The sequence below is a fragment of the Athene noctua genome, chromosome 4 (assembly GCF_965140245.1).
Source record: "Athene noctua chromosome 4, bAthNoc1.hap1.1, whole genome shotgun sequence".
Classification (NCBI taxonomy): domain Eukaryota; kingdom Metazoa; phylum Chordata; class Aves; order Strigiformes; family Strigidae; genus Athene; species Athene noctua.
Window position 1 is genome coordinate 46,242,145 of NC_134040.1, and position 21,249 is coordinate 46,263,393.

General features: G+C 37.0%; 1 protein-coding gene across 5 annotated transcripts in view; it reads left to right on the forward strand.

Annotated features, from left to right (window-relative positions):
* The window catches only part of PDE5A (phosphodiesterase 5A), a 142,677-nt gene that overhangs the window by 96,473 nt on the left and 24,955 nt on the right, over window positions 1-21,249 (forward strand). For 3 of the 5 annotated variants that reach the window (XM_074905155.1, XM_074905153.1, XM_074905156.1), the window contains exons 4-11: window positions 3,849-3,920; window positions 5,020-5,109; window positions 6,323-6,460; window positions 7,754-7,821; window positions 9,945-10,053; window positions 13,254-13,338; window positions 17,008-17,183; window positions 18,654-18,713. In XM_074905155.1, coding sequence (XP_074761256.1) covers window positions 3,849-3,920; window positions 5,020-5,109; window positions 6,323-6,460; window positions 7,754-7,821; window positions 9,945-10,053; window positions 13,254-13,338; window positions 17,008-17,183; window positions 18,654-18,713 — 798 coding nt within the window. The remainder of the gene's footprint in view (window positions 1-3,848; window positions 3,921-5,019; window positions 5,110-6,322; window positions 6,461-7,753; window positions 7,822-9,944; window positions 10,054-13,253; window positions 13,339-17,007; window positions 17,184-18,653; window positions 18,714-21,249) is intronic. The other 2 variants (XM_074905154.1, XM_074905157.1) reach the window with 2 other exon arrangements.

Genomic DNA, 21,249 nt, shown 5'->3' on the forward strand with positions numbered 1-21,249 from the left:
TATGCTGCAGAGCAATGACCTTCTTTGTAACATCAGTATTTTGGGAAGGCTAGGCTGAGATATAGTAAATTGTCTTCTTTTCCATTACAAAAATAAAACTATATGCCTTCCGTCAGCTTAGCAATTATAAATTTAATGATTAACAGCTAAGTACAACTTTTTAAACATGCACACCCCGAAGTCGTCTTCTGATGCCATTTATCAAAAAAAAGCAAGATAAAAAAAATACCATCGTTAACACCTTGCACTGGTTTTACACTGCTTGGATCTCAAACAAAGGGAGTTCTTTGCAGCTGTCACTCATTTGTTGTAAGTATGCCAAAAGATCTGAAAATAATCACAGGCTTTGCATATACTCTATGGCTTCTTACTATGTACTCTTTCATGTTATTGTACTTGGCTAGGCAGGCTTCATCTGTGCTAGCACCTTCTAGCTTCTGAGTTTACTACACAGCAGATTTATTGAGTTTAGCAGAAGATGAGATCCAGTTATTTAAATAGATGAATGAATAGATAACTGTAAGGAATGCAGCATTTTAGTGAGTGACTTCCAGCTCTTCCCAGTTTCCAGCCTCCCTCTCCTACCTCTTGCTCTGGTGCTACTCCTCTCTTTCAGATCTACCTTAACCTTTCCAGGTGCTGCTAGTGGCTATTCAGCTTGATACCATGAACTGTGGGCTTCATTTCTGGGTACCAATATAAGTAATGGCTCAGACATAATTGTCCCCACCCTCTAATTGGCACCTTCCTCAGAAGGTCATCTACTTTGGTACCTTTCTCACCCATCCTGATAAACAGCATTGGGTTCACCATCTTATAGCTCCCACCTGATATCAATTACAGAAACCTTTCATTACTCACAAACAGTCAGAATTTTTTTTTTTTTTTTTGACTTCACAAATCAAGGTTTCTCCAATTCTTTTAAGCCTGAAGCCAGATTAGTAATGCTTTGCAAAGTCTCAAAAGGAGTGGAAACATACTGAATTATATTAGGGAAAGGCCGTGAAATCCTATAATCTAGGAAATGTTTATGCATAAGAGGTGTTGATTGACAGCTGAATGAATATGAGCCAGCAGTGTGCCCAGGTGGCCAAGAAGGCCAATGGCATCCTGGCTTGTGTCAGCAATAGCGTGGCCAGCAGGGACAGGGAAGGGATCTCACCCCTGTCCTCGGCACTGGTGAGGCCGCCCCTCGATTCCTGTGTTCAGTTTTGGGCCCCTCACTACAGAAAGGACATTGAATGACTCGAGCGTGTCCAGAGAAGGGCAACGGAGCTGGTGCAGGGTCTGGAGCACAGGTCGTACGGGGAGCGGCTGAGGGAACTGGGGGAGTTTAGTCTGGAGAAGAGGAGGCTGAGGGGAGACCTCATCGCCCTCTACAGCTCCCTGAAAGGAGGGTGCAGAGAGCTGGGGATGAGCCTCTTCAGCCTAGTAGAAAGCAACAGGACAAGAGGTAATGTCCTCAAGTTGCACCAGGGAAAGTTTAAAATAGATATTAGGAAGCATTTCTTTCCAGAAGGGGTTGTTGGGCGTTGGAATGGGCTGCCCAGGGAGGTGGTGGAGTCCCCATCCCTGGAGGTGTTTAAGAGTAGGGTCGATTTGGAGCTTAAGGATATGCTTTAGGTAGGAACTGTGCTAGGTAAAGGGTTGGACTAGATGATCTCCAGGGTCCTTTCCAACCTAGATGATTCTGTGTAATTTGATTTTATAGACAAAAAGAGTGTGTATTAGTAATGTGTAGTATAATAATAAAAATAACCTTTTTTTTAATGAAATGACAAAATATTTCCATTAGAAAACCTCTCATTTTCACCTTATGGACAGTGGAAGTCAGAAGTATCTCATCTGAAAATAACTTCCTTCTGAAAACCTTCCAGTTTTAGTGTGCTGTGAAATTACATGGTTAATTTATGACTCAGAAGAGTAGAAGCACGGAAGTACAAGGGTAAGGGCAGAGTTCAGAAGAAGGACAGTATAGTCACTGCCAGTACAGAGCTTGAATAACTGCAGTGGGGAATCTACAGAAATACTGTCCCACTGAATTATTTTTTAAAGAAATGCTCACTTTCTCTTCATACTGACTTGTATGAAGGTCTCCTTAAATTCTCTTGTCTTCCTTGGGCTCTGAAAAACAGATCCAAGTTGCCAGAGAAGAAATCTATGTTGAGTATGTAAGAGTAAGTCCAAAGCAACCACTCAATTTCATTTTTCCCCATATGTCAGTTAGAGCCTGCATTAGAAACTGGAATCAGTACTAAGCAAAGATCTGAATTCCACTTTCATTTTTATAAGGAGTTCTGCTGTTTGCCGGGCAGATTGGTTTCCTGGGAGGCTCTCACCAGCATGCAGAATTGAACTCCAAAAGGACTGGCAGTAACAAAAGCATCATGCTTAAACAGCTGTGTTCTTCTCTCACATTCATTTTACATTTTAAAAAAAAATCTAAACCAACGTCCTGTATCGGGAAATCATGTTTACTGGATAATTATCCTCTATGTAGAGTGTTACAAAAGCACCAGTAGCTTGTACTTTAATTGACTGTCCTTAAAGGGACTGTTTTCTATTTTGTAAGAAATCATGTTTTAATCTTCTAATTCATTGAATTATGTCCAGAAACTTGAAATCAAATTTTGTGACAGATTATTTCTGTACTAAAAAAGCATCATCTGAAATTTAGCATAATTCATAGACAGAACTTTAGAAATAAAACTAGATGTATAATATGGCTTGGTCTATTGTTACATGGATTTCATTTTCTTCCACTTAAATCCAAAAGGAGACAAGCCAACAAAGGAAGTAAATGGAGTTAATCTGTTGATGTCTTTAATAAATCATCGTAATTTTTTTTCTAATTCAGGTAAATCCTCTTTTTTACTATCTGTGCACTGGTTTACTTATGTGGCCAGCCTTAATTTATGAAGCCTCTTGGCTGGTGGTCTTAATACACAGTCGATTTGAAAGCCAGGACTTGGGCCATGTGCCAAGACTAGAAAGAACAACTTAACGGAAGGCCTTTAGTGTTGATCAGGGCATATGGATTTGCTTCTTTGGTCCACCGCAGATGTCCTGCAGGACCTGTAAATGAGTTTTTACCTTTTGCTTAGCTTCTTTACCTGTAAACCGGGATTCTTCCCTACCTTCCAAGTTGCTCCATAGGGAAAATAATTTTAAATGGCGAGATATCAGCATATTTCGTCAAGAAAGACAGTCTAACCACCAGCTGAAGCACAAAAAAATGTCACAGTATTGGTTTAATGTAGTCTCAGTAAAAGCCTACCTTTAAAAACATATTGAGTAACAAACCTGAGTTTGGCAGGAACACAACCTTTGTATGCTCTTTTTCAGCTGGTGAAAATTAATCCGGTCAGATTCAGAGAGATACAAAATGCAAAAAGGTCACTGTAGCCAAACTCTAAATATGGTAAGGAGGTTATCTTCTGGAAATTTTATCAGAGCTAGCAGGTAGGGTATTTTCTACACACACAAGCAGGTGAACTTCAGAGAAAGCTGTTGTGTGGTCTGGCTTATGACTGCAGAAGTGTAAACAGTTATTGTCTTTCTGGGAGATGATTGTCCCAATTTATGGATTCAATTTTGGACCAAATCAACCCCTCTTCATAAGAGCATCCAGGAGTCATGCCACTTATTTTTTTGGATATTTCAGGTTCATGCTCAGATATTTTTAATATGAATAAATTAGGAAAAAACAGGCTTAAATATCCAAAGGTCAACCAAATGAATACCTCTAATGATCATTTATTATAATATCTTCTATAAATATTTCTAGAAATAGAATACAGTGACAGACTCCTAAAAATTATCTAATTACTCCATTTTGAATACACTAGGTTGTTGGTGTGGCTCAAGCAATCAATAAGAAATCTGGAATTGGTGGCACTTTCACTGAACAAGATGAAAAGGTATAAAAGCTGGACATTTATGTCTCTTCTGTTTTCATAGGGGAATGGGGGATGGATATGTTATTACTTTTGAGGCTGCTCAGAAATGTTAAAGTTATTAAAAATTAAACACCTCTGAAAATGTATAAATTCCTGGTAATACTGCAATTTTTTTTCTTTATCAGGCCATGAGAAATATGCATGTGAGATAGTTTAATTTCTGGATCAGCATGGTACCTCTTATACATCTTTGAAACACAGGTTTACTCTACTGAAATGCATTGTAAAACAGTCTATCATACCTTCTGATAGACATAACTTTTTATTAATCAGTTCAAACTCTCTTGGCATCCCCAGCAAACATATTTTGAATATTAGAATTTGTATAGTGTTTTCTTTTTTTAAATACTGTATCACTTCTGAATATAGAAATTGCAGGATGAAAAAAAAAACTTTGGATAAATTGTGACCAATATATGAGATAGCATAGACAGCACCTTGATTCCTAATTCTCACACTGCAGTTGCTTTCCAAACATTTCCAGACTTCACATTCAGATTGGTGTAGCAAAAACCAGGCTGTACTCAGGCTGAACAAGTTGACTTAATCCTCAGCAATAAAAAAAATCAGAATTCACCCTTTCCCTCTGAAAACTTTCCCTTTAAAACAAAATGCATACTGAGTAACTGCAGGATATCAGAATTAATCTCATTCCAAAAGAGAAAAAAATTGTGGGTTTGCTTTGTTAGCAGAATTTTATTTCTACCTTGTAAGGGATTAAATTCCCCAAAATAAGAGGCTGATAGTCTGCACTCAGTTTTTCTAGATAAAATATGCATTGCTGCAAAATTAGTTCATTCCTTTGAGCTGCTTCTTATATCAATCCTACTTTTTTAAACCGTGAAGATCATTAGTTTAAATAAGGGAGAAGAGATTCTTGAGGAAATAACAAATTATGAGTAACTGGAAAAAAACCCTCTGAATTTGTGATTGCCAAAAATAACTGAAAAATATCAATTAATACAGAGTGAACACAAAATTTGAAGTAGCTTATCTTTGAATAGATTTAAGATGCTGTGAGACATATCTTCATGAGGTGCTGATGTTAATTTGTCTTCAGGATTTTGCTGCGTATTTGGCATTTTGTGGAATTGTTCTTCACAACGCTCAGTTGTATGAGACATCTTTGCTTGAGAACAGGCGTAATCAGGTATGGTCAACAGGTTTGTCTCAAGAATAAAGAAATTATGATGGTTAGCTAGTAATCAGTGCCTGCTCTTGATATTTCTTATATGGTAGTTATTCCTTGGCTATTTTAAATTTCTCTAATTGATTGCTGTGTATCTCTGGTAAAGCTCTAACTGCATTGAGAAGTAGCTGGGTACATTTCCAGCTTGGACTGTGAGAAGTGGACCGTCTAGGGGAAGAAGGTAAAGCTACATATCAGAAAATTAATTCCATGTCAATATATGTGATATTCCCTGACATTGTCCAGTGGTTCACTGTATATATTATACAACCAGAGGTGTACATAATCCAGAAATTTCAGACAGAATTATCCCTACAGAACAGTAGAGGTTATACAGATTGCTCTTTTAGTCTACTACAAATAGTCACTAACCATATTTTCAGTAATGAGATGGAAAACTGAATTTCCTTCTGATTAATGTAACTGTATTTTCCAGCCATCTTTATAATTAATGGGTTATTAATGCCATGGCCTTTATAGGTGAATATGTCTGCCATATACAGTATGAAAAGGTTTTGAAGAAACAACTAGGCAGCAGCTGTTGTAAAAATTTTCTGGTAGGTCTGAGTTTCCAAGTGACTATCAGTGTTCGTAATTGGTACAAATTTGGATAGTCGTTTCAGATTGGCTCCATGCTTCTTGTGAGGAAAAAACAATATATTATGAGCACATCTGAGCAGATAAGTCCTTCAGCAGCAGCTTTGAAATACAGCACCCTGTATCTAAATGACGCTTTCACCAAATGCGCTCATTAGGATCTGTTTAGCATGACAACAGATAATAATTGTGTTCAAAAGTCTTAAGAAATGTAAATATCTCTGTTCTTAGAATGTACAGATGAGCCACAGGAAACTATTAGGTTTTCTAAGGGCAAAAACTGTGTTGTCTGGATTTCTCAGGTTTCATTTGATGGACTGTGAATGCCAAATCTGTTCTGCCTCACTGACCAAAAACATCAGACAGCTAACTATGCGATTTATTTCTTTCATCAAAAGTGTCAAACTGGCTATTATTTATTGTTACCTTGTGTGAGAGCCAAAACTTCATTTTGGTCACAGACATATGTGTTGAATTCCTTGATTCAGGGAAGAGGAGAAGAATCAAAGACAGTACTAATGATAATTATTGCTTAAATCACAGTTAGTCAGAATTTCACAAAAGACCTTTTCCCCAGGTGCTTCTTGATCTTGCCAGTCTGATTTTTGAAGAGCAGCAGTCTTTGGAAGTAATTCTGAAGAAGATAGCTGCCACTATAATATCCTTCATGCAAGTGCAGAGGTGTACCATCTTCATAGTGGATGAAGATTGTACTGTGAGTATGTTTTTTGTCTAAAGGGAGAAATGCTTATTCCCTGTGAGCAGTGTGGGCTTCCTTCCATTCTGACTCAATAGTATTTCAAACCCATAGTATGTTCTGTCACGTTTTCATCTACTCAGGTTAGGTGTTGACTTGGGAGGCTTCAATCTTTGTGTAGGGCAGACTGTCATTTTATGCAGCCATTTTGCATTACATGTTGGTGAACTACAGCTCTAAGCTCTCATCTATGGCATAGATCTTGAATGTTGAACTCTTTCATAACTCATTTTCTTGACTACTGATGTAGGACGGAAAAAAGGCTCGGAAAAAAACAATGTGGCCTTTGCTTCCTGTGCAGAATTATTTTTGGCATCACCTTTTATTTCTTGAGTATACCTAAGCAGGGAATATCTAAACAAGGTATCTAAGCAGAATCATGGCCTGTCCCAAGATTCTGGCTCATTGGAGCAAAGCACAACTCCTTCCCAATCTGCCCACCTGTATTTACTTTCTATTGAAAATAGGCTGCAGAACAAGGAACAAGATATTACGTTGTATGCCTCAGTCTTGTACTGGCATTGCTAGTTTTATTTTACTATTCATTATAGGTACGGCTATAATAAGATCTGGAAGTGAGGAAGCATTTCCAGGTTCTGTAGCACAAAAATAACACACAGCATTTGTGATCATCTGCCACAATCCCATCTCTCACTGTATTTAGAAGAGTCACTTCTGCAGACGAGAATACAGAAGAGGAATTTACCTGATTTTGGTATTCACATATTCAGTGTCCTTTCAAGTTAAAGTCCAGCACCTACTTTGCAGTCTGTACATTGAATCTTTAGTACAGAGAGAATCCGATTTCTCTCTACATTTAAGGTTCTCAACTGTTAAAAAAAGCTGTGAAAAGCAACGCAATGATCAGTCAATATTAAGTCATCATCAGAAGATTTTGATGTCCTCACCTGTCCAAGCAAAGCAGGGCTAGAATTGGATGAATGTTAAAATAAAGAAGTTCTATGCTGATGGATAAATTTGGCACAGCTTTTAAATATTTTTATTCCTTCTCAGAGTGATCAACAGAAATTCAAGACACTTCAATGATATTTTAAAGTTGTATCAAAAGATATTTTTGTGGTGGGATCCTGTATGCTTGCTGCTAGATGTGAAATGAAGCTAAATAATTTTACACTTATCTTTATTACAGAATAGGTTTTGATAACTGCAACAAGCTTTTCATGAATACTCCTGTCTAACTTAAGACAACCTTATACACCTATATATTAAAATACCCTCTCGGTATTTCAGGATTCATTTTCTAGTGTGTTTCATATGGAATCTGAGGAATTGGAAGATTCGGCTAAAAATCTGAAGAGGTAAGACAGTGAATTCCAACTTTTGTTCATCCCAGGAGAATGCTGAAGAAACTATGCTTTTAATATTTTTTTTCTTATTAACAGACCTATTTCCACAGGGTTCCATGTATTACTCCTGTTTTTATAGAGCAGGTATTGCCCTGGAATGTATACAGACAAACTCTGTAGCCTTAAAAAGGTCACAGGAGCAGAATCTGAGAGTAGGATCTGATCTCTTCACTCTGTCAGGTCTAAGTACATACTTGTATCGCAAGGCTAAGCTATGGAAATGTGCAAACTGTGTGAAGTAAAAATCTAAGCTGGTGAGCTGCTCTAAAATTGATCAGTAAGAAATCTGCATAGGTGACTGTTGTAGAGTAGACATATCCACATTAGTAGATACTAATCCTATTTATGATTTTAATCATTACTTTTATAGGTAGGGAAGCTGACTCAAAGAACATGACTCAGTAAACCAAGAATAAAGTCCTCAAGTTCTAACTTTCAGTCATCTCTGAGAAACAATTAAGAAGTTCAACTGAGAGGAAGGGAAAGATGTAGAAATAGTTGAATTAAAATACCAGATTAAATAGTTTCCAAATTTAGTCTGAACCCTTGTACTGGTTTGAAAATTACTGTCTCCATTACCTTTCACTGTCACCAAAAACAGTTGATTCAAATAATGCCAAAAGAGTGAGACACAACTGTATATAAAATGGGCTACTGCAGATACAGTGTGGAGAGAAAATGGAGATTTCTGTAATCTTTTTTTGCAGTGAACATTTATTATATTAAGTTTAGTTCCATATATTAGAAAATTATGTCCAAAGTATGTGGCTTGAGCAACTGAAAACTGTTGAGCTGTATTATGACTTCAGACAATGTACAACCAGAAAGTACAGAGGTACAACAGGCTAGTAAGACCACAAGGTGAAAAAGAAAGTTCCTGTTTACTTCCTCTTCTATGCTATGGGAATGGTAAAGAGAATTTACCCTTCCTATTCATTATCACTATCATGGTTACTTGTTAATGGACTCAAAATGTAATTTACTGCTTGCATGGGCCATCAGTAAATTATTTCTCATAACCGATAGGGAAGGAATCTTGGAGGCTTAATTGCATATCTGAATCTTGTTCATGAGACAGCACAATTCGATGCCAAGGACTGTACTATGAGTCAACCATTGGAGTTAGAACTTCTATGCTTGAAGGGCATAATTTTGATTTTGGGCAATAGCAGAAATATAATGACATGGATTAGATGGGAAGTATTACTTTACATAATACAATTTCAGGTTTATTATGTACTCAAGGACCCTGAATCAAACTCAAGACAGGTTTTCAGAATTGTGGGGCATTGCCTTGTATAACCAAGTTTGTGAAATAATGAAAGAATTAATTCCCTTCCTCCAGCACTGTGAACATCCTTACACCAGAATGATCACTAAAGTCAACTCAAATGTCAGAGGGAAACTACAGGAGCTTGATGGGAATAGTTTTATTATTAGGACATATGTCCTCCTCCAAAGCAGGCAAAGGGTCCAAGAGAACTGAAATGCCTTAACTTAATGTATCATGGCTAAAAAAGTAGGAGAGGATTGATTCTGTGAAGATACTTTTTGTCCTGATTTGGAATAAACAGTTCTATTTCAGTAACAGAAACCCCATGCAACTGATTGTGCCTTTAGTTTTGGAACAAATTTGAAATGAACTTAGAAGCAGAAAATTCAGAAATGTTACCTGCTGCATGCACTCTGTTTAAAGAATATGTGAATTTTATCCATCATTGATTTTTCAAGGGTGTCAGATTTGTGAATGAAGTTTGTTTTCAAAAAGTGCTGTTTATTTCAGCATAAACCCAGTTGTTCATTCTTTATCCTTCATCTGCATAAACTGTACTGAAGTTCGATGTTCAGTGTTAATGTTGTTGAATATTAAAGAAATGGTGGAACATATAAATCAATCTACTCTGCAGTTTTGTGATGACAGTTGGATTAGGATACAAGATTTGAACTCAACTCCATTATGTATATATTGGTTATATCCTTTCCTCACACAGGAAAGATATTACAATTACCTGCTTTGCATAATGAAATAATCCATTTTCATACTAAGCACGAAATAATAATGTTGTATCCTTCAGGGACTATGATACAAACAAAATCAATTATATGTATGCTCAGTATGTCAAGAATACGATGGAGCCTCTTAACATCCCAGATGTCTGCAAAGACAGAAGATTTCCCTGGACAGTAAGTAAAATAAGCTTAGATTTTAAATTCAGAAATGGAAAATGTTTTTCTGTTTACCTTTCAAACCTTTTTTGTTTTCTCCTTATTATTTCTATAAATCTAACAGCCACAGTTAGAATTATGCAAACACAAAGGAAGGTACATTTGCTTGATAAAATTCATTATCAGTGAAGGAATGGTACAATACTCATGCAGTGAGATGGGTGGCCAGGGGAGGGATTTATACCTACAGCCACTACTAAAAAAGTGTAACATTAATTTATCAATAAAGGGACGGTATAATGTGGAAAGCTTGCAATATGTTCTATGGAAAACATTTAAGTGAAGAACAGTTGGAGGTTTTCACAGTAATTCTAGGTAGTTTACTGTGAGTGTTAGGAGGCTTGAAGAAGTTCCTTCTCTTTTATCCTTTCCTTTCCCTTCTTGTTCTGGCAAAGGTTAATGTTATAGATGCAAGTTCTTTGCTGTTTTGGAGAACGAACAACTTTGCTTTTCTTTGGGAGCTTTTGCTTCACACTTCAAGTGTGAGCTTGTGGTATGGTGTACTAGTGAACACACAAATACTGGAGAGCTAGGAGGGAAGGTCACTTGGCAAGACTCAGATTACCGTTAAGGTGCCTTCAAAGTTGTCATCAACAAAAGTACACTTGTAATTCTGTATTTTCCTGTCAATGCAGAAATTAGAAAGATGTCTGCTCTTCTTATGTATATTTAAGCCTGTTGGCTAGAGGGACTCAGGGAGAGGGTAATAAGAGGGAGAGGAGTTATTGTGATCACCAGATAGTCTTTACCAAACTCTTTGTTCTGAGATGTAGAACGGAAAGGTCAGCAAATAGTCTTCAATGTAATTGTTCCAGTAAGTGGAAAGAAGGGGCAACCTCATGGTGGAGAGCTGTGTTGCTTTCTTTTTTCTCTCTACAAGGTTTCATGGATATTCTGGAGTGAGTTTCTATGAAGGATTGAGCAACATAGGAATTGGGTGCTCCAGTACAGGGGCCAAAACTATCTTAAATGCAGGAGTGGAAGTAAAACCAAAATCAGACGGATATACTGTATTAGATCAATAAAGAAAGAGGTGATTATTTTGAAGACATTTTAAAATAAAAGTAATACCTCAAGAGTCAGCGAGACAACTCTTTGTCTGAATCTGGCCTTTCACATTATCAGCAAGGTTTGAGTTCTTTTGCATTTTTCCCTGGAATCTAGATGACTTACATCTTATGTATGTAAAAGAAACTCATAAAAAGAAAATAATAGTATTGCTAGAGGGAATTTTGGATAATGTTTTTCAACACACAGTGGCTGCATCTCCGTCATTGTATAAGAGCAGTCTCAAGGCAGGGCTGTAGGATAAATGTTTTAAAATCTGATGAACCCTGACATGAAGGAAATCCGAGGTGTACCTAGTGCTGTAGAAACCCTGGCTTCCCTCTTTCTTTGGAGGATGTTCAACAGCATGCCTGCTCACCTTATGAAAATAACTTTGTGCTTTCTAAGTCTTTTGGTGGCCTCAAATACCTAGGTAGTGACATGAGGCAGAGATAAGCTTGGGTTTATTTGTGGAAGGGCTGTGATGTTGCCTGCCTGAGGTTCATGCCACTTACAAGAAGTACAGAAACCAAATACTAAGCAGTAATGTGCACATGCTCTTCCCTGAACCAACAAAGTTAGTGCAATGGAGACAAAGTTCAAATATTTACAACTTTTGAAAGGCATTTAAGTCTGTTTTTGCTTAATCTCCTTCCTGTTCATTAATACTGGTTCAGGCATTTTTATTAAGCACCATGCACTGTGGTCTTATCTCCAAACCAGTCCAGTTTGACTTTCAATAGATCTGAACTTTACCATGAAACAGCAGGCTGTTCTGAGGGTAGCCATAAACCAATTTTCATGCAAGCTTGACTTTGTGTGTCTTAGCCGCCCTTGCTGGAGAGGTCTAGGGAGAGATGCTGATTCTTGTATCCTTTTTTACAGCTGATTTCACAGGTATGTCACAGTTCAGAAAAGAGCAAACCCTACTCTTGAGTTATTCCATATACCCTCTTGATAATGGGCTACTATTAGTAGTACTGGGCTACTGTAGTAGTACTTAACTTCCTAGAGTCACATAAAGTATCTGGCATGATGTAATCCTTTAATGTTTTCTTTAAAGAATCACATTTCCTATTGTCACTTGTTAGCATTATAGTGTTCTTGCATTTGCCTGCAAAGAAACTGTCTACAATCCTTGCAGAACACCAGAGAGTAGAGTAACAATAGTAAAAAACAAAAAACCCTTTTCATCTGCAATATTAATGTGTACCCATTTTTTTGTGTCACAAACAATTAGAGATTGCACCAAATGTACTTCTTAGCAACTGCCACATTATTCCAGGAGCAGTCAGAGCAGAACTACATCCTTTTCTCACCAGATATTTGAAAAAGATGCATTGTCTTTCATTTCACCCTTTCACCCCCCTAATAAATTCAGTTTCCTTCTCCTGGAGAATGAGACAGGATAAAATGTCTGGGAGGTGGCAGAATGTTGACCTTGTTGGTGGTAGTTTTCCTACCTGTTCTTTGGATCATGATTTGGTCTCCACTAAGCCCCCTTTCAGTGGTGGATTAATCAAGGCATCTCAAACAAACCAAAAGAGTTTACAGAAGTTTTAGTGCCACAAAATCCACACTTGGCTTAATGTCAGGTAGTTACTCTTGTTTTATGACATCTATTCCTTACATTGCCATATTGCAAGTGAGGGGATATGCTGGAAAGGGGAGAGAGATTAGTTCCTTTTACAGCTCATCACCTGATGAGAGTAAAAAGGTGTCCTAATGTCCATCTGATCTCTTTTCAGCTGCATTGAGTGGAACACTTTGTCTTGGTGCAAAGTGGTCATTTTCATGGAAGTGGTACCTTCTCACGAAATAACCTATTATTAAATCAGCACATTTTTAGCACAATTACATAAGTTACCGTAAACTACTGAATTGAGATTATCATCATTACTTGTATTATTATTCACCAAAGCCTGTATCACATACAGTGTTTATGATACCATCCAGCCAAAGATGTGCAAACTCTTGGAAGATGTGGTTGCTTTTTGAAGGACTATGTAACCCAAGAATAGCTGTAGGCCCCAGCTCTACAGCTTTTTAACTTCAGTCACTTGAACGTTAGTCTTTAAAATAGTAACTATATTTTTTTGTTTGTTCAACAGAATGACAATGCAGAAAATGTAAGTCAACACATAAAGAGTTTGCTGTGTACACCAATAAAAAATGGGAAAAAGAATAAAGTGATAGGTAGGTATCTTTTCAAAAAGTATTTTTATACCTTTCATAGAAATATTTCTGTGCTCCACAGTAAAATGTCAGCAACATGGAATCTCAACCCAGGAAAAAGATCCTTAAATATGTTTTCAACTAATAAGTCCACTGCAACCTTGACTGTAAATAGCTTACCTAATCAGTTATCAATTATCTATAATAGTGATACTTCACCATTTTTATAGCTTCTTTGCATTCAAAAAATTTTTGTAAGTAGAATTATTTTTCTTGCTTCCTGTTCTGAGTTAACCACTCTTGCTTCTGTAGATCTTTTACATGGCAGTGAAAGGAGGAGAAGAAATAAATCAGTAAATAAACTCTTCAGGCCTGAGCTGTCTGTAGTGCTGGGCTTTTAGGGAACAGTGGTGACATGTGGAAAGGCAAGCTGAACTGCACAGACATTGACAGTTTCCTCAAATAAGACTCAGCCCTGGAAAGATTCATGCATTATAAGGCCAGCTGCTGTGCAGTTTTGGTGCTATGAATTGCCCTTTGGAGGTGCCTGCTTCTATCTGTGGATTACATAGGGAGCCTACAGTCCTATTGTAAGACACCAGGTTAAGATTCTAAAGCTACCCAGTGTGAGTATCTCTGCAGCATCTCCTTGGCTTTTTCTAGCACTAGTTTTCTTCTATTTTAAAGAGTGGCCATAGTACCACAGCATAACCCAATGTATATAGTAAATATGAGGGTCCTTTTCCACAAAGACAGATCTCTTTTTTTAACTCCGGAATCGGAAAGAGAAGCATCATCTTTACTTAATTGAGTTATTTGAAATTTCTTTTGATACCAGCTTCTTTAATGAGTTCTTTTATTACTTTGTTTTAAATATGCTACCAGACACTAGAAGACCAAGATGAAGATTGAACTGTTGAGCTTTACTTAGATATGTTTCTCTATGCTGTTAGCTACTGATAAAACAGTTGCATCTGATCTCATATATGTTTTTTTCTATTGCTATTTTCTGTGGAAGTTCAAACTGAAAGTTTTGGTCAGGCTATGCATTTAGGTGGGTTTCTCAAATCTGAGTAATTCTCATTGGGAAATGTTCTTCAAATTCTTTTAAGGTTTCACAGCCTGCCTAATGTTCAGATCTTTAACAGGGCAAGGTCAAGAAATAGTCTTTGGGAGAATACCCAGAAGTTCCTTTAGCATACTATATACTGTGTAAGGCTAGTATTATAAGTCTACTTTTTATAGATTAGTATACCCCAAACCAGAATTTGGGAAGTGGGGTGCGCAAATGGGCATGGGGTGGGAAAAACTTTCCCCAGCAAAACCAAGTAAATCTTATGGGCAAGAAAAATGAAAAGAACGCTTTTATTCTCCTGACTTGTGCACTTTTCAGGTATGTGGTGAAAGCTTTGCAGAATCTTTCTGTGGTTTTATAACTATGTCACAGTAAAAGACTTTTGAGTTCCTCCAATTGTAATGTATGGACTCCTCAATGCTTGGGAAAGCTTTTGAAAGAGGTTACAGTTAAAGAGTCTTAAGTACTACATAGTATATTTACTACAGTTTTCTCATTTTTTTTTTAAGAGACATTTACATGCATCCAAATTCTGTGTCTCTGAAGAATTCATTTGCTTTTGTGGCTTATTCACTGTTGAGTCTTAATCTTGTGTTCATTACATCACAGTTGCTATGGAAATAATTATAATGTCATAAACAGTACTAAACAGAGATCTGAAAGTGAGTTTCATGAGATCTTCCTATAGAGTTTTATAAGGCAGCTTCTTTTTCCCAGAGAAAGTTAATCTTGTTCTTAGTGAATCCTCGTTTGCTAGGATTATATATTATTGCTATCATTCCAAGTATCTACTCATCTCATTCCATTAAGGTTCAGAATCCTGTTTGCAATATGCAGATACCACAACCCCTGCTACAACAGTTTACTTAAGCTACAGTTATAATATTCTTACTGATCTCTTTAGAGGAGACTCTGTTACTAAAATAATTTCCCCAAACAGAATGTAAATTTGCCACAAGACATTAAAACTTCTACAGGCAACGCCAGAGTTCTAAAAAAAACCAGTTTGCATGTGTGTGCTACTTTCTTTTCCTTGGTTTTTCTACCTACTGTAACAGGGAAGACGCACACTTGCTCCCTCAAAGACTTTTTTTTTTCCCTTTTAATTAAAAACCTCAATGAGCTTGCTTAGTCTGTAAATACGGAGTACTAAAATGCTGGAAATACTTTCATATAAAACATCCTTACCACTGACAAGACCTTACAGTAGCTGATGATTATGTTCAGTGTGGGTACTGTTGTAAAATAATATTAATTATAATTTCTTCCCTACCCATAAACAGAAAGCAAATCCGGCCTCTCTGACCCTATGGTGGCAAAACATAAGGCATTCAGATTCTGGTAATATATCCTGTGTAAATTAGAAGTAGCTCTACCGATGCAAGAAAACCTAAAAATTGTTAAGAGTGTTCTGGAAACATGATGCTAAATAGTTTATCTTCTCTTTTGCTGCTTAAATACATATTTAATACTTTACTCTTTCTGCTGCAAAATGTTCTTCAAAAAATACATGAAGTATACAAACTGGTATGCAGTTTATAGAAAATGAAGACTTTTTATTTTTTTCAGAATTTTTGATTTGCAGCTGTTTGTTTTCACTGGGATAATTATTTGCAGACCAGAAAAATGATAACTTTTACCTCTTGAAACTGTTACTACTCACACTCATGACAGCGAGAAAACATTTTGACTCTCTTAAGACAATAATCACCACCAAAGCAGTTTCGGCCAAAGACAACATATACTTACAACACAGCTGCTTTAATTAATATTCTGATTTCTTAGCAGAAACTGCCATCTGCTAGGTAAAACTAAAGTGATGTATATGTGTGAATTTCTCTCTGTTTAAAATGGTGTCAGGGATTTAAGATGCAGCAAGGTTTGACAGGAGTTACCTGTCAGACCTTTCAATGTCAGGTGCACAGAAAAGTGCAGAAATTCTTAACAAAAAATAAACAGATGCAGCATCAACAAGTTTGAACATAACAAGCTGAATTCACAAGATGCTTTTCAGTGAGTGCAGTAGTCTTTGGAGCAGGCTGTAACTCAATCGCATCCTCACAGAATCAGTGAGTATATTTAAGCTTTGAGCCTCAACTTGGGTATTCTCTGTTTAGTTGATTTATTTTAAAAAATTTCCAGTACTGACTCAAATAAGGAAGTGAAAACTCTGTGTACCACTATTCTGACTTTCATAAATGTTCTTTTGGCACGGTTACAAAAATTTAATTAGCCTCCAAAGGACAAATTGTCTTTAGGGATTAAATCAATCTAGAATACTATTAATAATAACAGTTAGGATGAAAACGACCCTAGAATTTCACAAGGTAATCAAGTCTGTAAAGCCCCACATTTTTGTTTTACAAATCCTCATAAATACTTCTGAATCTACTAAGTAGTATATAATGTCTTAGCATTTGTTCTATAACACAGTGAAATGAAAAAATTCAGGGAAAATCCTACAGCAGTCCTGTATGTCACTTTTATGTATATTGGTGGTTTAGACTGTAGGCCAAAGTGTCCTAGACTTAACTTTTCTCTTGCTGTTCCATACAGTAGGTGATATGTTGGCAGTTCTCTGTATTACTTCTTTTAATTTCTGTATCCTGGCATAGGGGTTTGCCAGCTTGTGAATAAGATGGAAGAAAAGTCAGGCAAAATCAAGGCTTTCAACAGAAATGATGAACAATTCCTGGAAGCATTTGTCATCTTTTGTGGCCTGGGGATCCAGAATACACAGATGTATGAAGCTGTAGAAAGAGCCATGGCCAAACAGATGGTGACATTAGAGGTGAGCTCAAACTCTAGGTGGTCCTTAATTAGCCTAAACCAGATACTAATTTTCTCCAGACCCTGTCTGTTCTACACATAAGTGCAGCTACTCACATGGATACTGAACAGAAATTGTTCCTCCCCAGGAGAGCAGCATTTGGCCTGTTGAGTTGCACAGGAATTCTTCTGCTTGTTTCCATTGTCTGCCAGCAGACTATTTTATTTGGTATTGTATTTTAACTTTACTCGTGAGATTTAGTGGACAGCTGAACGCATCTTTTCCTCTACATGAGGCTACACACTGGCAACACAGCAGGTTTGTTCTGTTGCGTAGGAAGAGGAAATGGTTTGGGGGATTAGGGGCTTCCTTTTCTTGTCTGAGGTTTTCTGTGATGATTTTGGCTCAGTCCTCTAGTCAAACCGGTTTGTGGAGTAACAGCAGCATTATTGTAGGTTTTCAACAGTTTCCTCAGACTCATCAAACCATATCAAGATTAACGTCATCTGGTCTCAGCCTTTGAATTGGTTACTGTTAAGTTTAATAGCTCAAGAGGGCTTTAGTCTCAGAAGCTGAATTACTCAGAGGTGATAACTTGAAGCTGAAAGTGAAAAATTTGTAGACTTTGGATCTCCTAACATTCATTATTTAAACAGTGTTTGCAGAATTCCTAAAATGGGTATTGTGTATCCCATAGCTTCCAAAAGAAATGTTACAACTCTCAAATAAACCTGTATTAAGTCATGTTAAATAAAAAGGTGGTAAAATTGTCAAAATAATTTCAGTGCTTTAAAAAAGATAGCTGTTTGTTTATATAGCAAATTGGCAATTCTTTTTCCTACTGTAACACTTTATAGATAATACAGGAAGTTCAGATATATTATAGGTTAGTATATAAGATTTTTTCTTTATGAAGTCTCTAGTTGCTAAAAAAAAAACCATAACATTTTCATGTCCTGTGTTCTCAACAGCTTAAAATATGAGCTTATTTTGTTAATTTAAAACAAACATATTGTCTTTCATACTTTTTGCCAAGTTTCAGTTAGGGCAAAACTTTCTTTTATGTCTGAATAAACTCCTGAAAGGATTATTATGGCAACAATATCGGGCTCATAATTATAGCTGTTTCACGTATTATTTGTCTTTGAAAGTGGGGCGTGAAAACTTTCCAAAGAGAAAAATCAGAGTTCTTTGCTCTTTTATAGAAATGATTTAGGTTTTCTTGGCCTAATTATCTTAAGAAGATTCTGTGCTGTGGGAGATTTGTGAAAGCTGCACATATCTCCCCACATGCTTTCAGAGAACTCCCTTAAAACCACTGCAGGCCCTGCATGGACACTAGTTTTCATCAGCAAATGCAATGCAATGCAATGCAATGCAATGCAATGCAATGCAATGCAGCTTCAAGCTGAAAATTCTGCTTTAGGAAAAATACTGTTTTATCACATCACTCTTTTGTTTGTACTAAGGGCTGCTTTCCTCTTTATGTAGGTTCTTTCATACCATGCTTCTGCTGCTGAGGAGGAAACGAGGGAGCTGCAGGTAACAGCGGTAATTGAATTTTTTACTATTACTTTGGAAATATTCCATTAAAAGAACAAAGGGCAGTCCTTTACACAGGTGTCATCCCTAAACATGCAGTAACACATCTTCCAGAAATAAAAGTTACAGTAAAGCTTAAACTGATCGGTTCCTCAATTGAATCAACACATCACATAAAAGGGAAATATTACAATGCCTACAGTAAAAGATAGAGGTCGGCCAGAGATGCTGCAATTACAGGAGAATCAGAAACATACTGACTGCCTCTCTCATGAGTTTAAATGATTGTAACAGCTGATGCAATGTTAGTATCAACTCACAATTCTTAAGTATTTCAGAAGCAAAATGTTGAGAATTCTTTCTGGAGTGAAGTCTGAATGTTGTATATTTTATATCTTTTGTACCTTTCAAGCATCCCAAGCATGGGTGCAGCTTCATAGCCTTACACATAAATTCCTTATTTAATTGTTAATGCAGCAATTTAAAAAAAAATTTAGTTACTTTTCTGTGCAGTGTCTTGTTCTGCTCATGTTTAATTCTGTGTTTAGAAGCCACTGCCTAAGGATCTACTACAGCTGTGATTTCAAGTGTAGTTCAAAGCACAGCCTGTACTTAGTGTCTCGAGTTGTCTCTGTTGGAGCAGACATTCTGGGGAAATAGCATCCCCCTGCTGTATGAAAAAAGGTGGGAGGATGGAGGGATAGAAAGTAGACATAGGGGACCACAAGCTGCGTAGTATGGGACTGGACTGGCTGAGCAAGCTGCCACAGAGCAAGGCACAAGACTAAGGACAGTTCTAGAACGGTTAGTGTCACACAGATTTTGAGCCTCAGTCCTACCACGCTGTTGCTCATCAATAAAGAGGCACTGACTAGACTACCATGCAGTGCATCTCCTGTGGTTTCTCTTCAGGGCTTGCATTGTAATCTCCGTGGTTTCATCTTTACTGCTAAATAAAACAGAACCACAATAAACCTAGCACTGAACCAGTGTCCGCCTCTACTGCTTAACTGTCCACGTGCTTCCTAGCACAATGTTGGCCCATGTCACCCACCACTTTCTAAGGTGATACCAGAGCAGATAGCACAGGCCATCTCCAACAGGCAGTGTGGATGAGTGCTCCAGATTTGGCTACCCCTAGCCTACAGTCTGGCAGCACTATTTGAACTGGTTTTGCACCCTGAGATATATCATATACCCTCATGTCACATGCCAGGGTATGAAACATACCCTTTTTTTCATGCTCTGAAGCCACCACTCTGAATTTTAACAGAGCAATCAGATTAGTTAGATAATTTGAGATGATAAAACAGGCACTAAAAATAAGAGTATCTTAGAACTTCAGGGCACCACATGGAGCACAAAGCAAACCATGGACCAAGTGCTATGTAGTATGGACAAATCAGTTTGTGGCATTTCACCTCATTGCAAGAGAATGATCCCTGTCCCGTTTGTATAGCAGTTTAAATCTAACCACCTCACTCATAATTTGGCGTTTGTGTACAAGACAGCTAATTCAGTGACCAGTGATCACTCCTAAAATTACTCCTCTAGGCATTATTCTTTTATTTAGAAAGCTTAACTTCTTTCTTTGGTGTCACATTCCACCACTTTAATTACTCAAAGCTTCCCTTACGACATATAGACTTTATAATTGTGTTGTCTTTTATGAAAATAGTTCTCTTCTGCTTTTTTCCAGTTTGTTTTAATTTGTAAATTTCAGTGACTTAATTTCTTCATAGTTGTCAGTCCTCTTTCTTCCCAAGAACAGAGAGCAGCTTAGATTTCAACATGAAATTTGTGATGTGTGTTGCTCAAAAGAAAACATTGATCCTTGATTTTTTTTTTCCCAGCTACTGACCGTGAAGTCATTTGAGATCTTCATATGCAAAGCATTATGGAAGTGCTATTACTATTAAGTAGAAGTTGCTCTGTGGAGTCTCTTTGTGTTAAAAGATTTTACTACCTGCTACCATGTATATGGTCTCCAGTCTGCTATTCACCTAATTTAGTGGGTGATCTATATTTTTGCATCTGGTTCTGCAAGTGCCTTCGTTGTCTTAGACTACCACTCAATCTCTAACTTACAATTAACCCAAGCTTCTATATGCCTTTACTTCATTGCTAGCTCACCTCATGGATGTCCATTATAACCAAACAGATAGCCCAAACTGAGTCAAAAGATTACAGCTCTAACGGAAAGTTAATTAAATTGAGAAATTGCTTGTTTTATAATGTGTTTAAGAATAAAACCACAGCCAATATTTGGTCTTAATTCTTGCACACAGTTCTTACTTCAGAAGAGGCTTGTTCTGTACATAGCTGGAGCCTGGCGTTCTGTCACATGTGTGCACTTACAGAAAATGTAAAATAGTAACATACAAACTGGCGTATTATTTGAAAAAAAATATGTTCTGTAACCTTTCTCAGTTTGAATAACAAACAAGACTCATTTTAAACACTTGTCTTCAATTTTAAACATTTTAAACAATTGTCTTCACCTTTAATGATTGTTGAGATTCTTACTGCTTAGCAACAAAGAAAT